Source organism: Silene latifolia, chromosome 10 (genome assembly GCF_048544455.1).
Source record: "Silene latifolia isolate original U9 population chromosome 10, ASM4854445v1, whole genome shotgun sequence".
NCBI classification, from domain to species: domain Eukaryota; kingdom Viridiplantae; phylum Streptophyta; class Magnoliopsida; order Caryophyllales; family Caryophyllaceae; genus Silene; species Silene latifolia.
In genome coordinates, this window is record NC_133535.1 from 23071746 (window position 1) to 23093178 (window position 21433).

Here is a 21433-nt window from a genome sequence, read left to right on the forward strand (position 1 = left end):
CTAGGCATTCATTAGGAGTGGCACTTGATTGCCTTGGTAGTTTTTTAGCATCCTTGTAATCAGGTGAAACTTGGAGTTGGAGGTTCGTAGCAAAACAAAACTTTTGAGGAGTCTGATCGAGATTTTAACTTTTGACTTACGAACTGAAACGTTCACTTGATATTATACTCTTATCAATTAAGCATGACTTGAGTCGTCACTTCGTGTTACAACTTATAACTTTGTATTAGAGTCGCGATTGTCATCCGAGATGATTGTTCCCGTGCTAAAATAGAGCCTTGGTGTAACATGGTGACTCTTATCACTTTACCAAGAACAGAAAATTCCGATTCTAACACATGTGAAAAAGTCACATGTATAACTGTTTTACGTGTAAAACCAATAAATCGAACTTGGTATGAGTAGTTACTTTAGGACATTTAGGCTAGTACATGGGCATTCATAACAAAATTTGTTATGGAATGCAATTAAGATACATTTTCATTGGAAAAAAAGTTACTTTTTCCTACCAATTCGCTACTAAAGGAAACAAAAAACCGGCAAGAACATCTGGTCACCAAGCACGCAGTTTATAGACTATACATTTGAGGAAGTACCTCTTATTGTTTATTTTCTGTATTTTATTTTAAAATTTTTGAGTTTTGCTTTAGTATAAAAATTTTGACCACATTTACTAAAACATTACACTAAAAAAATATAATATTGCTCAAAAACTTTATAAATGATAATATGCTAAAAAAAATGTGTATATGCTCAAAAATTACAAGAGTACCTCAGATGCGTAATTCTTTTTCTCCCGAGCACGCGTTATACTCTTGCGCTATACTCTTTTATCGCTTCGAGTCTTTGACCCAAAGAAAAAAAAAAAGACAAGCAAAGGTAAAGGACATCTGATTCAGAAACATACTCTAGAGTCGCCATAGTAGCAACCTCTGCAACTCCTCTAGCATTGGAAACCTCCATTGAATTCATCCATGGCCACCGTGCCATCACCATCACCATCATCATCTCTTCTAACTACCCCCCTCCCCAAAACGCCGTCGTTTTCTCTTAAACCCTCCATCTCCTTCACTACTTCTCCACCCAGCTTTGCATTTCCGTGTCATCTTAAACGCTCTACTACTCACCTCAGGATAACCCCTCGTGCTTTTCTCAAGGTCTGCTGCTGAAACTTCGTGTTTTTGTGTTTGCGCACCAGGTGTTTGTCGAAATGCCGCAATGAACTGTTTGTTGTTGTTTAATGATATGTTTGTTGTGGTTGTGATATAGGAGGGTTCTGGTCAAGCTACGAAGAAATGGGTTGATGCTACTGGCTTGAATTATTGGGTTGTCAGGGATTATTATCGTCTCGTTAATTCTGTTAATGCCTTAGAACCTTGTATACAGAGTCTCTCCGATGACCAGGTATCGTGGGCTACTCATTCCGTCTCAATTATTTGTTTACCTTTGATATGTGAATTTTGGATTTTTTATTGTGGGTTTGATCAATTTTGTTGCTTTGATTGGTTATATGTAGTTGAGGGCAAAGACAGAAGAGTTTCGGCGTCGTTTGGCACTAGGGGAGTCACTTGCTGATATTCAGGCTGGTCAGTATGTGTTGGTGGTTAACAACTTTATTGTAATTTTGGATATTGTTTGTGGTTCTTATGTGGTATTGGCACTTGTAGAGGCATTTGCGGTTGTTCGTGAAGCAGCAAAAAGAACACTAGGGATGCGTCATTTTGATGTTCAGGTCACAAATTTCTTCAATTGTTACTTGCGACATAGGAACAGAAACACACACTTGATGTCATATTGCTCGGTTATTCAGAGTCATATGTGCTTGAATGTTTTATTGTTTGCTCGGTTTTAGATTATTGGTGGAGCTGTGCTCCATGATGGATCAATTGCTGAAATGAAAACCGGTGAGGGGAAGACGCTGGTTTCTACGTTAGCAGCATATCTCAATGCTTTGACGGGTGAAGGTGTACATGGTACGTTTCACACTTTCACTCTTACTGTTGGGGGTAAGGCAGATGTTCAGTAAGCTTTTAAAAGTGAAGGTGATTAATTGGAATTTGGGAGACTTGGAGTAAGTTTTGGCATTTAGTTGGAACTAGGACTTCGTGATTCAACAATTGCCAAAGTACAGCAGGTTCTTATGAGAGACCCTGTCTTTGCAATTGTCCAATGCCACTCGGTGGATACTTAAGGCAACGTATTGTTTACACTGATAAGAGACCCTATCTATTTGGTATGACCATGAAAGGGAATGACGAAACCATTCACCCGCACCTCGAAGACTCACCCCCACTGTGAGACCCCCACCCATAACCCCCTTCCCTATCATAGACTAGAGTTTTATGTCTATTGTACTGAGCTCTAACCATCTCTAGACAAAACTTTGTTCTTTGCTATCAAGACAATGTAAATTATGGATCTTTTGCTTCATTTTTGTTTTGAATTCGAAGGGAGTCAGTCTATTTAGAGAGAGGGAATCTCTATAACATGTTTTTAACTTTGTTAAGTATACCCGGAAACAAATTTTGGCAGAAGCGAAGAGAAAAAAATATTTGATATGTTGACAAATAGTGTCGCTTATTGAGTAGAAACGGTTACATTTTAGTCTAAAGGGATATTTTGGATTGAAAATGTCTTCTATGTTCCTAGATCCTAGTAACTACATACGATATGTTCGTAGTTGTCATTGGAACTCGGTCTACTATTTATGGGTACAAATGTTGCTGCGTTTGTCTGGTTCTCTTCGAATATTACGGTAGGGGGTTTACCAATAGCATATTTTTGTTGTCTTCTTTCTAAATCACATTGTCAACCATATAAGAGGGTTGAGTGGTTGTGATTTAAGAGCTACTGAAGTCTGTCCATAATGTTTGTAAATGTGAGCTGTGATAATGCGGATTGGGTAAGAAGACCTTCTCTTAGTCTGCACTTTTTTTTGATAGTGGTGACTGTCAATGATTACCTTGCTCGTCGTGATGCTGAGTGGATGGGCCGCGTTCATCGCTTTCTTGGTCTTTCAGTTGGCCTCATTCAGGTACAGTTGTTTTCAGAGCATCATGTTTTGTCTGTTTGTGTGATATTTTTTGTTGATTAAATTCTCAGAGACTTAGTGGTGGGTCATAACGGATTAACAGGCACAATGTTATACATGTGGGGATTTTTTCTGTTTTAAAGTTTAAACTGACATATTTTATGTCATGCTGTTATGGGTGTAGAAAGGAATGAAGGCCAATGAGCGAAGACTCAATTACGGATGTGATATTACGTACACGAATAATTCAGTATGTCACATTTTTCTCTTATGCACTCCTTCCCTACCAACTCCTGATTTTTTTTACTTGTTTTCACTGCTGAAACGTGGAGCCACTTCTTTTGTGTATTTGTTTTTGAAGGAATTGCATAGTTATTCATGTTGATTTGCTTCCTGTCAGGTCACTTGAGTTCCATGTCTTCATGTTAAATTTATATCCCTTTCATTTTCTATCACTTCAGGAGCTTGGTTTTGATTATCTTCGTGATAATCTTGCTGGAAATAGAGGAGATCTTGTGATGAAATGGTATTTCTCCATAGATCTTTCAGTTATGTCTAGCGATTTGTATCTGCTGAATTTGAGTTTAATCTAGAAAGTACAGGCCAAAAGCATTTCAGTTTGCAATAGTTGATGAGGTTGACTCCGTCCTTATTGATGAAGGGAGAAATCCTTTATTAATCAGTGGACAGGTATATGATCTCTAATTTTTGGTAGTATGTGGCCATTCACAATATTGATTTGCTTTGGTTCGTATAGCTTTGTAGAAAATATATGAGGCTAATATAATTCTTATTAAATTCTTTGAACTTTAGGCCAATGAAAATGCTGCTCGCTATCCAGTTGCTGCCAAAGTAGCAGATCTGCTTGTTCGGGGTATTGTAAGTCCTCTATTCTATTTCGAAGCTCTTAATGTCATTCTTGTTCATATTTTACTAAATGCCACGATACACTGCTCTTAATGTCATTCTTGTTCATATTTTACTAAATGCCACGATACACTAAAATTAGTAAATTTTTGGTACAGCATTATAATACGGAGCTCAAGGATAACTCTGTTGAATTGACAGAGGAAGGTATTTATCTAGCCGAGATGGCTCTTGAGACCAATGATCTTTGGGATGAAAATGATCCATGGGCCAGGTGAAAACAAATTTTTATTTTGAGGAGGCATATTTTTTTCTTTATAAGGCCGCAGTCCACATTTTTTGCCTTCTCCTTAGACACCTGCATTGTGGTTGTTGGATTGTCTAGATTGTTTTACACTTATTTTTGGCACCTTATCTGTCCTCTTCCTTCTGAGTATTTTCTTCAACCCCAATTCGTAGCACAATTTTTTTTACATTAAGTGGGCACTTGAACTTTCTTCTTTCTTCTAAATTAATTATGTGACAACAATTTCGTATTGAGTTGATTGTGTTATTAGAGAAGATGCATTTCCTGGGCTTTTTCTTGCCATATTTCTTCATTTGTTTGAGAAGATACCTTTTATTGCCGGGCTTTGTTGTTCCATTTATCCTGATGGATTTGTCATGCTATTTTGCTGAACAAATCAATTTCACAGGTTTGTTTTAAATGCGTTGAAGGCTAAAGAATTCTATCGACGAGACGTCGAGTACATAGTCAGGAATGGGGGAGCTCTGATAATCAACGAGGTAAGTACTTTGTCTTTGTATCTTTTGCTGTTGGCGTAATTAAACCTTTATTACTGTGATTTCCGAACTAGTCTAATGACTCTAACATGCTTTTTTGAAAAGATGGAGCTTAGTTTAAAAAGCGCTCTGAAGCTCAAGTCTCACCGAGACATTTAAATGTGTCTGTATGCCATGTAGATAAGTCACTGCTAGGGAAGCGGAGTAATATGAAGTTCCCTCTTTTTTTTTTTTTTTTTTTTTTTTTTTTTTTTTTTTTTTTTCATTCAGTTCTTTTTGTAATCCCTTCTCTTTGCCACAGTATCCGTAGCTTTTACTTCTTTACATATTATCCCTCTTTGAAACCCAAAAAGTTATGTTTCATAAAAGTTTATTTTCGGAACTAAATTGTTTGCAAAAGCAGTGTGCCCCTCTAGTCTATGAAGCGCGTTCCTTCCCCTTTCGCCTTGTTACCAAGAACCTTCGTCACCTCGGAGCTCCTGGTCGCCTTTTAAAACTAAAGATGGAGGTTAACAACCGTTACACCTGTTGGACTAGTGGAATGGGGAGATCTCCGTGTAGCTGGACTTGGAAGTCAATATGTAAACGACACATATATCGTATATTCATACATTAATATGTGTATTACATAAATCCATTCCCTCCTACCTTGGACTCTTGGAGGGAACTAGCCAACTAGGACCAAATGATAAAGAAGCATTCCTGTAGTCCTGTCGCTTCAAGCATTGCTTCTCAATCTTCTTGGTCCATATCTCATACTTCCTCCATCACATTTGTATTGTCCTCTTTTGACTTTGATGATCAACAACCGCTAATCTCTCCAACTATATGTTAAGTTACAGTGTTAATTTGTCACATCTGGTTTATCACAGTATCTGCTGTCAAAGTGCCTTAGGGAGCTTTGGGCTTAAAGCAGCCTGTGATGCGCTTTTGTTTTTTTGGCATCTTATGTAGAGCCTATGTTGGAATTCTTTGTGGGGTATGGTCGATTGGTTGCTGAACACAGTGTTTTTCAATTTAGTGTGGTAGTATATTCCTAATTGCTAACTACGGCCAAAAATATGATAGGTAACTGACTAGGTATGCTCATTGTCAATTTGTTTCAGTTAACAGGTAGAGTTGAAGAAAAAAGGAGATGGTCGGATGGTATTCATCAGGCTGTGGAGGCGAAGGAAGGTCTCAAAATTCAGGTATACTCTTTGATGTTAGTTCACTTGAACTTTTTGAGTGGTTAAATTTTACCGCTTGCTAATAAGGCTTTTCCTTATCTCTGTATGTTGGTAAATTTGATACACACCTGATGTTTCTTTTTGACAGGCTGATTCAGTGGTTGTGGCACAAATCACATATCAATCACTCTTTAAAATGTACCCAAAATTGTCGGGGATGACTGGGACAGCAAAAACTGAAGTATAAACCTCATTTACTTATTTAAAATGTTTTACTCTTTAAGATAACTTTAATTATCAACTGCTCTTGATGCTATTTTTATTTTTAGGAAAAGGAGTTTCTCAAGATGTTCCAGATGCCAGTTATTGCAGTCCCCACAAATCTTCCTAATATTAGGAACGATTTACCCATTCAGGCTTTTGCAGTATGATATCAGACTATTAAAGAGCATTTGGCTAAACTCTTTACACGATTCGATAACATTTGAGAATGAGAGCTGTTCTTCATCTGTTTTGCTAGACTGCACGTGGAAAATGGGAGCATGTTACCGAGGAGGTGGAGTATATGTTTGGATTGGGACGGCCTGTTCTAGTTGGCACAACTAGGTGATATTTCTTCGACTTATGTGTAATTGTTCTCGTCGACAGATGAAGTGTCGTTGTCTCAAAATGTTAGACACTGTATGCAACAAAAGTGCAGTGTCATCGGAACATATAATTCTGCCACTAAGGTCTCGGCTCTTGTGCAAAGCCCATATGAAACGAGTTGTTGTTGGGGTAGTGAAGAGGGTAGTAGGGAGTGACGTTGCAGGTGGTGCTCAAGGGTAGTAGGTCGGATAGGGACGCTAAGAGGTGATGATAATTACGGTGGTGGTAGGGGGTGAGATGTGGTGGTCATAACTTAATTTGTGAACATTTTAGTTTTTAGAGGCTTGAATGAGATTTGTGATCTTCATGATGCAGCGTTGAGAATTCTGAACTCCTATGCAAGCTTCTTAATGATCGTAATATCCCTCACAATGTGCTTAATGCACGGCCGAAGGTAATAATATATAATGTCACCTTTTTTTTCTCTCTCTCTTTTTTTTTTTTTTCTAAAAAAAGGTTTTCTTGTGCGTGTATCTGTCTTCGTTCTGGCTTGTCTGATATATGATATGTAATTAAGCTTGTCCCTTTTTTGATATGCTTTCCAGTATGCAGCCAGAGAAGCGGAAGTTGTTGCACAAGCAGGGAGGAAACATGCTATAACCATCTCTACAAATATGGCCGGCAGGGGGACAGATATCATTTTAGGAGGAAATCCAAAAGTAGGTTTAAAGTTTGTCATTTACTTCTTTTTCTTTTTATGAATTTTATTTTGAGTTTGTGCTTGATCTTAGTAGGTACCCATATTTTCCTGTTGAGGTTGATATAGAGTGGAACTCTTCGTAGAGAACACATCAATTCTCTCGAAAATAATTCATCTCCCTTCTGTATAATTTTAGTTTCCTCCATAACTCCTTACATATCTTCCCTGCATGGTAACAAAAACTTAGAAGCGGAGGCCATTTTGTAACACTCTTTTTTATAAGAAATTTAAACTAAAGCTTACTAAAACAAGGGAAGCAATGATGAACTATCTGGGTAATGTTCCCCAAACCACTATATGCACAGTTTTTCTACTGTTCTTATTTATCACAGAGAACTCTGCCACTTGTAAAAGAAAGGTAGTGGATGTCATCTGGCGTTGTTAGGATCCTCTCCAGTTGAGGGTCCAGTGATTATTAAAGGTCTGGATTCTTTCAACAAATACATCAAAGGGCCCATAAAATTCCACTAAAAAAAGGAAATTAATAAAAATGTCCTTGTTCATCCTAATAGTAATACACCTTGCCACCCCACAACCCTCCCCCCCCCCCCCCCACCCAGATCCACGGCAAATTCACCGGACCGTCATCTCTATTGGACTGTCCTTTTTCGCCAGACGTCGTCCTCCACCGGACTGCCACAGTGCCACAAATACAAAATCTGGAAAACGCTAATGGAGAAAAGGGTAAATGTACATGCTATAAATAGTAGTAGTTTTACTGAATTATTTGGATGAAACAACAAAATATTTAAAGATGATCCGTTAAAAAAAGAAAGAAAAGAAGATGAATAGCAGTATTTGGTTATGGAGAATTAGCAGTTGAAGTTTCAAGGAAATGGAAGAGAGCGTGAAAGGAGCACCACTTGATAAATCACAACCATTGAATAAAGGCCCATACACGTGTTAGCAGATAAGAGTGGTACTGGACTGTCCAATTTTTTTAGGTACTGGAGAGGAACTGACCTCGTCATCTGGTGGACATGGACTGAGCAAAACTCTCACTCTTTTGAACACCATTATCTTCCTAGGGGTGAGTAGTTTGTCTAGCTTCTTACTGGGCAATATCTTGGTTTCTAGTATCAGCCGAGATACCGTTTTGTGGCCAAATTATCGAGGTTTTGAAGGAATCACGACTATAATTTGAAGCAGTATTGGCCACATTTATAACGAGACAGATGAAATTAGGCCACTAGGACTGATTCCATCATGGCTAATCAGATTTATTATCATGAAAGTATCACTTTCACTGGTTCTCTAGTATTCTGGGTACCTGTCTTAATAGAAGGAAATGCAGGACTGCTTGGCCTATGTGCTTGTGCAATGTTTCAACTGGGAGGACTTCTTGTCCTGTGATGGTTTTCTGATCATTATTACTTAAAATTTTCAATCTAAAGATAAGATGGGGACTAATTGGGAATTTGGGTCTACACATGGATTGTATTAAGCGATAAATTAGAATATAGGGCCTCCTTGTCAAGTCTGCTAAGTTCATTCTTTTTTTAATGTAACCTGTTCATGCATCTTTTTGCATCTCTCACGGGCGCATTTGGGTGCCTCCTCTCGAGAAAGACCTCTATTGTCTCTTCTTAGTGTTATATGCGTTTCCTCCAAAATAAGTATTTAATGTACTTCTGAATAGTATTTAGGCACAGAGAGCTCGTAGTGGTAACTGGTAATTCAAAATCTTATATAAGTCACGCAATCTGTCATTTTCCTCTCAGATCCACCACTGCACCTCTTTTAGTCTATTGAGTAAATTGTATGTCTGGTGAGTGGAGACTAACGCTAAATTACATGATAATCTAGTGTTTTCTAGTTAAGTTGCAGTAAAAATGTCTAGCCATGCGCAGCAAGAAGCCAAGTCCTTGTCTTCATTGTGTAGTTAACAACTTAAGCCACTCATTCTTGCTTACCTCTGTAACTCTCTTCAACATCTTACTTAATTTTGGGCTGCAATGAATAGTTATCGTATTTCATATTTTCATGTGTTGGTCCTATTCTCTTTCTTCTTTCTTCATCAGTTAATCCATTTTTCTCCCTGTAATACCAGTTTTGAGTTGTGAATAATCGAATATTTGGTACTGATGAAACTGTGAATTCTTACTAAAACTGTCTGTGCTGAGTAGTCATAGAATCACGTAATTTCAATCGTGAAGATAAAAAATTTGGTAAATTTTTTGTAGAGATATTAATGTTTGGTCTTTGTGCTTGCTTCTCTTTGATAAGATGCTTGCAAAAGAAATAGTGGAGGATAAGTTGATCCCATTGCTATCTCGAGAAATTCCCGAATTCAAAATTGATGGTGAACAAACTTCCCTGAAGGTAATACGCGATGGTTATTATTAATTAAGTTCCAAGCTATGTAATCCTATAATTCGTAGTTTTAAAATTCTGTTTTTGTAGGCATTTTCGATAGTAAATATAGATCCATCATCTTCTGCTTTGCTTGAGAGGGCGTCGTTGATAGGTATAAATTCATGATGTTCTTTGCTTTTGGATATATTCATTTTTTTAGATCATTGTTTTCACCAGCGACATATTGTTATGTACAGCCAAATATGTTGGAAAAAGTGAGGGGAAGGAATGGACTTATCAGCAGGCAAAATCTACTATTTCTGAGTCTATTCAAATGAGTGAATCAGTTGATTCAAGGGAGTTACAGAGGCTTGCTGATAAAGATACGGAAATTTATCCTCTTGGTCCTACAACTGCTCTTGCTTACCAGGCAATTTTGAAAGATTGTGAATTACACTGCTTGAATGAAGGTTCTGAGGTTAAAAAGCTCGGTGGGCTTCATGTTATAGGAACATCTTTGCACGAGTCCCGTAGAATTGACAACCAGGTGAGTGATTGATTATATGCATGCCATGAAGTAGTCAAACACTTTGCTTGACACTTTAATGTTTCCTACTTGCCTCTGCTTTCCTTGCTGTTATCCTTGTTCTTCACTGCCATGCAATTCTACTTTAAGTTGGGAAGTTTGAGATTGATAATGCTATACATTGATCTATGATATGATTTAAACAATCTTAGCTGCTACTGTGAAACTGTAATTATTAATATTTTATATAAATGGCAGAGGGTTCCCAGTAGGATGTAAATTGGACTAGCTATCTCTGTCCTACTTCTGAAAACTAAATGTGTTCATATCCTGTTTATTACAGTATTTCTATATTGTAAGTTATCCCAATACTGCACATACTTTGCTGTTGTCAATTCTTGGTAACATGTCCTTTAACCTTTAACAAAGCATGAAAGTGTCATCACAAGTATAATTAGGATTCGGCTGGTAGGCTGGAGAAACTTATTAGCAGGAAGTGAAGTGGCACTTGTAATACAAGAGTTTTATTTCTTATTGGTGTAAATGATTTTTGCTATACTGGCCCTTTTTCTGTCTATTATACTTTGTATCCCACTAGTGTAATGCTTTTTTGACAGTTACGTGGTAGGGCAGGAAGGCAAGGAGATCCAGGATCAACGAGGTTCATGATCAGGTACCCTCATGACATTGTATTAGTTTCTTAAAGCTTTTGGTGAATGTGGCCAAAATTGTGTATGTTAAAACATAGCTTATTGTAGAGCTTGAACAGTTTGAAAGAGACTAGCATATCTTAGATGGCTTGTACGAAGAAAATAGTTGGACTAATAGGATTTGCACCTCCCATTGCCTCCAAAAACACTTCTGTTCAAAACGTGGTAAAATACTAAATTCAGATTGGATGTCAGATTGTGTGTGAGTTTTCGCCTAGAAGAATAGAGAGGTTGTCTCCGGTTGATCCTTGACGAAAATAACCGTGATAGTTTCTACTTCTTTAGATAGAAATACATAGGCATATAAGAATCATTTTGATTTAGTAAGCCAAAAAACAACAAGATAAAATCACAAATGTAGTTACATAGTTGAGAAAATGACTTCCATGTTTTGTATATGTTTGATGAGCTTAGTTTAAAAAAGCGCGAGCTGCTACCCAAATCGCCTCGGGGTGTGAGGCGCAAGAGACCCATGAGGTGCACCCAACGTACGTGAGGCACAATTAGTGACATGCACCATGGAGCATTACTTTGCAGTTCCATTTTTTTCCTCTTATACTTTTATTTTACCCTTCTTCCCCCTCCTTATCCTTGATTTTCAGTTTTTCACTTATTTACATGTTAGGCCTTCTTTAAAACAAAAAAACGACTATTGTTGCCCAAAATTTTGTTTAAATTTTACACTTGTGAAAAATCAGTGTGCTTCGTGCACAAAAGGCACGTGTCTTGTGCCTCGTTGTCTTGAGACCCCAACGCGTCAGTGCGCCTCACGCCTTCTCAAACTAACAACAACAACAACAACAACATCAGAGCCTTAATCCCAAAATGATTTGGGGTCGGCTGACATGAATCATCCTTTCGAACCGTCCATGGGTGAACGCACGCCTCAAAATGCGAATAAAAAGGGAAGATGAAAAACAAAAGGGAAGAACGAAAATGTAATGGAAAGTCAAGGTAAACTTAGGGGTTTTAAAATCGAATTCCGTCTTTCTTTTATAAAAACTTAAAATTTAAATCGAGGGAAAAGATTAAAACGATTTTTAAAAACCGAAATAGAGTTAAGGATCCGGAATGAACCAGGTAAAAATCTATAAGAAAGTGGTTGGTAAAAAATGTGATAAAGGAGAGAAGAATAAATAATTTAATTTCTTTAAATTAAATAAAAAAACACTAAATCTGTCAAAAAACATCAACTACTAAAATGGCAACTGTTGATCATGCTAATATGTTCTATCTGTAAATTGAAGCTGATTTGTTAAAGAGAATGCTGTCTATTGTCAAGCCAGTTTTATTTTCTTTGCGATTATGGCTTTTCAGTCATTAGGTTAAATGTTGTTATGTTGTGATTGAGAGAGCCTTAAAGTTTATGAATCGGCTGTTTATATATTTTTCTTTGTGATTATGGCTTTGATTGATCCATGTGGCCCAACTAGATAAGGCTTCAAAGTTCATGCAGTGAGCTGACTTGATTTTCTTATTTGATCTCTGTCCATTTTAGAGGAGTCTGCATCAATTATGGGTATAAAAGACAGGAGAACAGTTTTATCTTTACATTTCCTTCACAATTCCTTTGTCCCGAGTCATGGTCTTACATATTTTTATCTCTAATAGTCGAGGTAATATAGATGTTTTGTGTTTCCTGATCTTAGTTCTGCTATCCTAAAGTTCTGTGCTAAACTTGGACAGTGTATCCACATACATCCTTATTTTATCTCAAGCCAGTGTGGCATTGCTGCAAAACTAAAATCATACTAGTGGGGACATTCATATCGAATGTCTTATGCTTGGCCGTTCTGCCCTCTAGTGAGTGGTGTTAAGCTTGTAATTCAGTCCCTGTATAAAGGCTATGGGTCATCCGAAGAAGAAGAAGCCAATATTATAAAAGCGTGTTACTCATATTGTTTGCATGTTTGAGCTCCTTCATATTTCCATTGTAATGTTCGTAAAGAAACATTTCAAGTTGGTGCTCAGTTATTTACGCCCCCTTGGTGTAGTGTTGATTTGCAATCTAAATTTATACCAAGTGACTCTAAATGCTCAGGATTGCTACAGCTTAAATGAGCGTCTAGTGGATACATTGACCTTTTAGGCAACTGGTTTTCATTTTGAATTTTTGACAGCTTGCAGGATGAAATATTTCAAAAGTTTAACTTTGATACTGAATGGGCCGTCAAACTTATATCTAGAATCACAAATGACGAGGATATACCAATTGAAGGCGACTCCATTGTTAAACAGGTGGCTGAAATATAACTTCATGTCTCAGTGTCTACATGATGCTCACTACTCTGACTTTGATTGTACCTCTGTCATTGACGCAGCTTTTGGCCTTGCAAATCAATGCAGAGAAGTATTTTTTTAACATCCGAAAGAGTCTGGTTGAGTTTGATGAAGTTTTGGAGGTATGTTCAATGAATTTGCATGCTTGAAGTTCGGCCTCAGCTCTTTATCATCTCATATTTCTTTACTCCTGATAGGGCTTATAAGTTTAAACCATAAATGCATGCTGTAACACAATGGTCTACCTCTCATTTGCTAGCCTCTTTTGTTATCAAGGACTCTAGGTTTTTGCTATCTACAAGGCGCTCTAAGTAACGACTCATATAGGAGTGGGATATCTAGAGATGTTGGTAGCTTAGGCTTATAATAATGTGATTCTTTGTGCAATTGTATGTACCGTTAATATGTTTATTAGATTTTAGATTTACACTGCATAAACTGGTTATTCTTTCGCCCTTTCCCTTACTCTTAGTCTCTTAGGTTAAGACCTCTAGTATGTGCGTGCGTGATGACTTTTGGTTTCCAATGTCTGTCTTAGTACGCATATCTTTAGTCTATTAGCCAGCCACCAGCACGTATCCTATCATGCTGCAGATACTAGTCTTCTTTGTTTCATTTTAGATATCTTTCATTTGATTATTTTGGTTACCTCTAATTTAGCAACTATTTTTTTAATTATTAGAATTTGTGATATACCATGTACATCTATATGACTAAATACTTCACAAATTTTCAGATGAATCATTGAAGAGGTTCTTTTCTTAAAATAATGATAGTTTTTTGACATATATGAAGCAAAATGGGTTACAATTCAAACGTTAATATTAAGGAGGAGTGGAGGAGCAATCCCTGTGACTTTTTTCCAAAAATGAATCATCATACAAAATACTACACTAGAAAATTAACACTGAAAAAATCATAAATTGTGTAATACAGTAACTAATAAGATGCTTAAAACTATTTTTTATTATCTTTCGAATTTGATATAACGTAGTTAAGTTGTTTTTGGTTCATGAAGATTATAAATACGTACACCACTGTGAGAGGCAAGATTAATGTTCACATTTCTTTTGTTAAGAAAAGAAACTACAATGGTTTTGAACTTGGGTATCTAAGTGGAATGTAGCTCAAAGGTACTCAAAATGAAACTATGCAAACTTCATGTGCCGAAAATGAAACTAAGCTCATAGGGTGGGTACTCAAAATGGCATTATAAAAGCCTGGGGTACTTAAATTTGAATTATTTCACACCTTAGGTTTCCGAACTGAAAATATTCGTACATTTTATAATTCTTATGTTGTCTTCTCAGGTACAAAGAAAGCATGTTTACGACCTTAGGCAGTTGATTTTGGTGGGTGATGGTCAAAGTTGCTCCGAACACATTCTCCAGTGAGTGTATTTGTAACTTTTAGCCAACAGCTCTTTACTTTGTATGAGTAATCTTTCCCAAGTGCTGCAACCAAAATGTTTTCCTGTCTTGCATCAATGGTTTTATTACATATGCTATTGGGGATTTGATGCTACTTCCTTCGCCTATCCGGCAACACTGGCCACCTACTACGATAGAGTTTTTATTGCTATTATAATTACAATTATCTATTCTGACAAGTAATGGTGGACGCATAGTCAAGTCCTATACAGCCATACAGGGTTGCCTAGGGACTAGGGTTCCTGTATGTGGAGTCTTATATAGTCCTTTAGTTTCTTAGTAAAGTACTCCACCATGGCAATAAAAATTATTCATTCAAAGGCCGCTTTTTATGAGTGGAGAGAAGGTACTTTTACCATGAAATTACCAGTTTTTTGCTTCTCCATGTTGGGAACTACTTCCCCCTGAAAGTTTAATTCGATTGCCAGTCTTTTTGCTTGTGTCATCAATATACCCGTTTATGGCTTACCAATGGGGAACATTTTTGATGATCGAGTATTGTGCAAGTTAATGAAGTAAGATGCTCGTGTGCCTTTGACTATTCTTGCAACCCCCACCATATTGTTAACACAAATTATTCTCGCAACCCCCACCATATTGTAAACAAGAAACGGGTCAAATAATTAGATGAGACAAAAAGCAAAATGCCTAAGGAATGGCAAACTTTTGTCCCATCGATCTATAGGGTGGTATTTGACCCATTTTGTACTTTTGACGGATATGACCGTCTTAAGAGAGATGAACTGTATTGTTAAAGGGAGCCATCTGACTGTGTATCCTACAGATACATGCAAGCTGTGGTAGACGAAATAATACTGGGCTGTGTTGATGCTCGCAAGGTAATTTAAACTCTAAAATTCTGATTTATTTTTCATAACTTCACATTTTTTATTCTGCTCAATTCAGTGTGTCTCAAGCACTTTAAACTTTCTAATGCACCACTTCTTGATTTACTGCAGCTTGTGATCTCTGAGCTCAATAATAAATAATACTAAGTACTGTTGAGGACCTCTTTATGATCTTTTCCTCTTTTGCAGAGTCCGAGTAGCTGGAATCTGAGAAAGATCTTGAACGAGTTTAGCAATCTTGGAGGAAAGCTGTTGAATGGTGTGCTTATTTGTGTAACTTCTGTTTATTTTGTTTCTCGATTTTCCTCTTGGCCCTTGCGTATGGTTGTGATGTTAAACTATGGCGATTTGTTCAGGTTCTTTTGCGGGAATTACGGAAACAGCCCTATTGAAGGCCCTCTCAGAGTATGATGATGCATCTTCATTTGTAGATTTTAGCTGCAGTTTACCCCCAGACTTGCCAAGACCGCCAAATGTCTTCAAGGGGATCCGAAAAAAGACTTCTTCCCTCAAGAGATGGCTTGCCATATGTGGCGATGATTCAATCATGTTAGTCCATAATTGTAATACTGTATGATAATACTGTAACCAAAGTTTGATAAATGGATTAATGCCGTGATTAATCAATGCAGAGACGGGAGATACCGAGTGAGCATAAATTTATTGCGGAATTACCTCGGGAGTTTTCTCATTGCTTCGTATCTGAATGCCATAGAGGAATCTGGTTATGATGGAACATATGTAAAAGAAATTGAGGTATGTATTTACTATTGGGGTTTACCATGCATTAGGAATTACTTGATATGGGACTAATGAAGGCGAAAATATGCTATAATGGCAGTAGGTGATAAAGGAGGAGATGATGTAGGGTAATGGTTACCCTAAGAGGGGTAATAGGTTCCAAGGGTGACGCATTACTCTCATATGGGGGTAAAAGTGCCGCCCCTCACGAGTCACGGCCGCTTCATTCTCCCCTATACGAACCCTTTATCATCCAGTCACATCCTTTCCTCTCTTTTATATTGATTTGGATTGGTTTAAGGCCTTGATGATTCCCCTCAATCCCAGCAATCCCTAGAAGCCTTGATCCATATTTAGACAGTTAAAAACTAGTTTGGAACCCTCTACATGTGTACTACTGTACTAGTATGAGTCTATGAGAAGTATATGTGATTGTATTGTTTGGTCATTATAGCTTGATATATTGAGGAACTCTCTCTTGGTGTATTGTGAACCATGTAATTTTTTGTCTGAGCTAGTCACTTAGGATACGGTCTCACATAATGTGTGAGACAAACCCATTAGTCATTTATTAAACTCATATTAATTGAATAAATGGAGTATTTGAAACGCAGAGAGCAGTACTAATCAAGACCTTGGACTGTTTCTGGAGGGATCACCTTGTTAATATGAACAGGCTCAGTTCAGCGGTACACACATTGGCTTTTCACGTTTCATTGCTTCGTTTGCACTCCCTTTAGAATAGAAGGCTTATATAACACTATGCAGGTGAACGTGAGGACTTTTGGGCACAGAAATCCCCTGGAAGAATACAAAATTGACGGTTGTCGATTTTTCATCTCCATGCTGAGTGCATTCAGGAGGCTGACTGTAGAGTCTTTGTTTCGCTATTGGGCCTCTCCCATGGACTCTCAAGAATTATTCATCCCGTAACAGAAGGGTAACCTTGGTAAATAGGTCGTGGTGTAATGTTGCTTGGTGGTGTGACTGGTTTGTCCAAAGAATATTGCCTGCAATATACATCAGAAAGCCTCTTGTAAAACGGTTTTGCATTAAGATGTTGTAAAACAATCCATAAAGACCCATATACCCACACCATAAATTATGTATTTACTAAAAATCTTTTTAAATGGGTATTTGGGTCAAATTACACTTTTTTACAACAATACTTATGTAAAACCGTCTTACATACATCCATCCATAATCTTCAGACTAGAAGCATCATGGCCCCTCTTGTTATTCACGGAAGCTGGCACTAGTATAACGTTCACCATGCTATGGTAATTACATAGCATCAAGCTGTCAGAATTACCGAAGGCTGAAAGCAAGGTTGCCTGACCAACTAAAATAGAAGGAATGGTATGCCCTGGTTGAAAATACTTGACCTCACGAGCGGCTTTATGAAAAGATGGGGCAAATAGTATTGTTCTAGTTTGATTTGGATATCGACATTCAAATCAACATCCAGAATAGCTCATACCTGCCCAGCTACGAGCAAATCTTGGTTTCCAGTTTAAGAAGATAGTTTGTGTTTGTCAATCATAAATTATTTTAGGTTTTAAGGGCACAGTGTTGTATCATGGTTTATTATAAGCTTGAAAGTAGAGGAGGTGCTGTTTTGGTAATGTGTTCATTTGAGTGTAATCCTGATTCATACAAAAGTCCGAATAATCTTATATTCTTATGTTGTTATGATGAACACAAATTCTCATTGAAAATGGATATATCTGTCACAAGGGAGAGACGGATTGAATAGTACCATTTCACAAGTAAATGGGTCGAATTTTGTGCAAAGTGGGGACAAATTGGTGATTTTTTAGGGCAATGATAACGTCACTACCATTTTTGTTAATGCCACTCCATTACAAGTCAATTACGGAGTATATGGTTCTCTTACTATTCATTCTCTCACAATTTGAGTGGCGTTAACAAAAATGTTAGTGGCATTATTATTGTTCTTTCTTTATTGTGTGTAGGGTTTGTTAGGAGTACAATTTGGTAATTATTTTATTGTGTAATTATTACAAGCTAAAGACAGACAGTGTCCCTCTCACAATAAGGCATGTGGGAGGGCAAGTGGAGGAAAATGGAGTATCACATGGATAGTGTCATTTGTATATTGTAAAGGGGGTATTATCCGTTTTCAGCACACAATAAGAATTTGTGAGCTTGTGACGGATAGTGCTTGTCTTCAATAAGAATTTGTGAGCTTGTGACGGATAGTGCTTGTGTTCAATAAGAATTTGTGATGAACACAATTGAGGTACACTAGCATTAAATTACAAGTGCATGTGAAACACCATCACATCATTTTTTTTTACGCGAGCACCATCAACCACAAGAACAACAACATCAGAGCCTTAATCCCAAAATGATTTGGGGTCGGCTGGCATGAATCATCCTTTAGAACTGTCCATCGGTGAACGCACATCTCAAAATGTGAATAGAAAAGGGAAAATGAAAAAATAAAAGGAAGAGCGAAAATGTAATGCAAAGTCAAGGTAAACTTACGGGTTTTAAAATCTAATTCCGGATTTCTTTTATAAAAATTTAAAATTTAAATCGAGAGAAAGGATTAAAACGCTTTTGAAAACCGAAATAGAATTAAGGATCCGGAATGCCTTAAAAGTAAACCAAGTAAAATATATAAGAAAGTGGGTGGTAAAAAAAAGTGTAATAAAGGAGAGAAGAACAAATAATTAAATTTTAAAATTGAAAAAAAAATCAAATACTAAAAATCCACATGTATCATTTCCCTCCATTGTGCCCTCTCCGTCACCATACTCTCCAAAAGCCCCAGAAATCTCATATCGTGCTCTATCACTCTCAACCATGTCTGTCTCGGTCTTCCTTTACCTTTAGGGACCTTTTCCGTTTTCCAAGTCTCCAGCCTCCTTACTGGTGCGTCCATAGGTCTCCTTCTCAGATGGACAAACCATCTTAGTCGGTTTTCCATCACCTTGTCCTCTATTGGTGCCACTTTTACCTTTTCCCTAATCACCTCATTCCTTAATCTATCTTTCCTTGTATATCCGCACATCCACCTCAGCATACGCATCTCCGCCACAGTCATCTTTTGAATGTGACAATGTTTCACGGCCCAACACTCGGAACCGTAAAGTAAGGCAGGCCTAATTGTCGTGCGATAAAATTTTCCCTTTAATCTTTGGGGCATATCTTTATCGCATAAAAACCCTGAAGCACTCTTTCATTTAAACCACCCCGCTTTAATTATGTGAGCCACATGTCCGTCTAACTCCCCATCTTTTTGAATAATAGATCCTAGATATCTGAAGAAATGTGACCCCTCAACAACATTCCCATCGAAAATAATACTTCCCGCTTCTGTCGATCTCAACCCCGCCACTTTAGTGAACTGACACCTCAAATACTCAGTCTTACTCCTGCTCAGCCTAAACCCACGAGTCTCTAAAGTCTGCCTCCACAATTCCAACTTTCTTTCCACCCCTTCTTTTGTATCATCAATCCACACAATATCATCAGCAAACATCATACACAAGGGGATGTCGTCCTGAATATCCTTTGTCAACTCATCCATAACTATAGCAAAGAGAAAAGGACTAAGTGCGGAACCTTGATGCACCCCGATGGTAATGGGAAATTTTTCCGTTCTCCCAACATTAGTGCGAACACTTGTACAAGCCCCCTCATACATGTCCTTTATGAGGTCAATATATTTTAGAGACACAACCTTTCTCGCTAAAGCCCACCAAAGTACTTTTCTTGGTACCCTATCATATGCCTTTTCCAAGTCAATAAACACCATATGCAAGTCCTTCTTCTTGTCCCGATGGTGTTCCATCAACTATCTCATGATAAAAATCGCATCCATAGTCGATCTCCGGGGCATAAATCCAAACTGGTTATCCGAGATGTCTACACATCTCCTAAGCCTTTGCCCGATTATCTGCTCCCATAACTTCTTCGTATGACTCATAAGTTTAATTCCTCGATAATTTGAACACTCTTGAACATCACCTTTGTTCTTGTATAAAGGGACAAGAGTGAGCACCATCATCACATTAACTAAATTTTTTTGGTGATTGTACAAAATGTATCTTAAATATTCATACTTCCTCCATTCAACTCCACTCTACCATGTTTGATTTTGCACAAGTATTAAGGAGATAATAAAGAAATGAAATAAGTACAAATGGAAGTGTGCATATTGCTTTAGTAATTGATAATGAGTGGGTCATAACAGTGAGGATTAAGTGTTAATCTTCCCACCAAAAAAATCAACCTTTCAAAAACCCCACCAAAACTTCCCTTTACATTTTCCCTCCACTTCCTGTCAACTCCAACCTACCATTACCAAGGGAGTCCAACAATATAACAGTAATGGTCAATTAAACGTACATATACTTCCTCTATTTAACTCCACCAAAAACCATGTATAACTCTCAAACCATTAAGGTATAATTATCATAGAGCTTGTCTGGTTTAAACAACTCTCAGGCTAATGTGGCCTCATCATTGAGTTGTCTAAAGTTGTAAAGCCTCCTACACAGACAATGAAGGTAGACCATGTCATCTCCATTCAACAAGAGTAATAAGTCAGCCCTCAAACCATTAAGGTAGAGTTATCATTGAGCTCTCAAAGTACTCCTATTTAAATGGTTAGACACACACACCCATTCATTCGTACGCCATGTGGTGGCTTAACAACTTAACATTATTAGCCACATAACTAGACTCAAAATTTCTTGCATTGAATTCCATTGACCGTACCTAAAGCTCTCATACCATTAAGGCAAGTTCATCATAGATCAACAATGACAGTAATACTAACACTGATGAGACCCTCTCGGTCCAGATAGGACCTTCACCGAAGTTCATGCCAATAAACCAACAATAAAACAAGAGGAATCCTGAAATAAATCCCAACACTAATCAAATATTTAAACCAGAGAGTAATCCAAATATTACAATCAACAATTAACCCAAATCATCAGAAATTTTGTTGTTCATGCCAATTAACCCATATCAAAAATTTCCCCCTCTCAGTCTAGGAAGGACCTTCATCGAGGTTCATGCCAATTAACCCAAATCCTCGAAATAAAAACAAACAGTAGACCAAATATTTCAACCAACACAATAAGCCTTGAATCCTCATAAATAAAAACAAACAGTAGACCAAATGTTTCAACCAACACAATAAGCCTTGAATCCTAATAGAAAAAATTAACCCTAACAGAAACAACTAATCCTAGCAGAAAAAAAATTCAACCAACATTAATCCTAATTCCTAACAGCACGAAATCCCAGCATATTAATTGTTGAAATTAGAAATAAATAATATAAAAAGGGTAAGATTTAAGGATTATACCAACGAGTTTGATTAATTGATGCTTAGCATTGAATCTATCGCAATAAGCCTTGAA

At 37.4% G+C, this 21433-nt stretch overlaps 1 protein-coding gene across 1 annotated transcript; it reads left to right on the forward strand.

The window, feature by feature from the left end:
- The first annotated feature begins 781 nt into the window (after positions 1–781).
- LOC141605365 (protein translocase subunit SECA2, chloroplastic) lies at positions 782–17727 on the forward strand. The gene is made up of 31 exons (XM_074424087.1): positions 782–1157; positions 1270–1404; positions 1517–1586; positions 1668–1732; positions 1853–1973; positions 2943–3034; positions 3216–3281; positions 3493–3557; positions 3634–3721; positions 3845–3910; positions 4057–4172; positions 4594–4684; positions 5788–5871; positions 5999–6091; positions 6180–6275; positions 6371–6456; positions 6814–6892; positions 7044–7157; positions 9425–9520; positions 9602–9665; positions 9751–10040; positions 10637–10692; positions 12850–12967; positions 13051–13131; positions 14320–14399; positions 15224–15278; positions 15477–15546; positions 15644–15836; positions 15920–16043; positions 16643–16717; positions 16797–17727. The coding sequence occupies exons 1-31, from the start codon at positions 975–977 to the stop codon at positions 16959–16961; spliced, it is 3177 nt and encodes a 1058-aa protein (XP_074280188.1). The 5' UTR covers positions 782–974; the 3' UTR covers positions 16962–17727.
- Positions 17728–21433: the final 3706 nt, after the last annotated feature.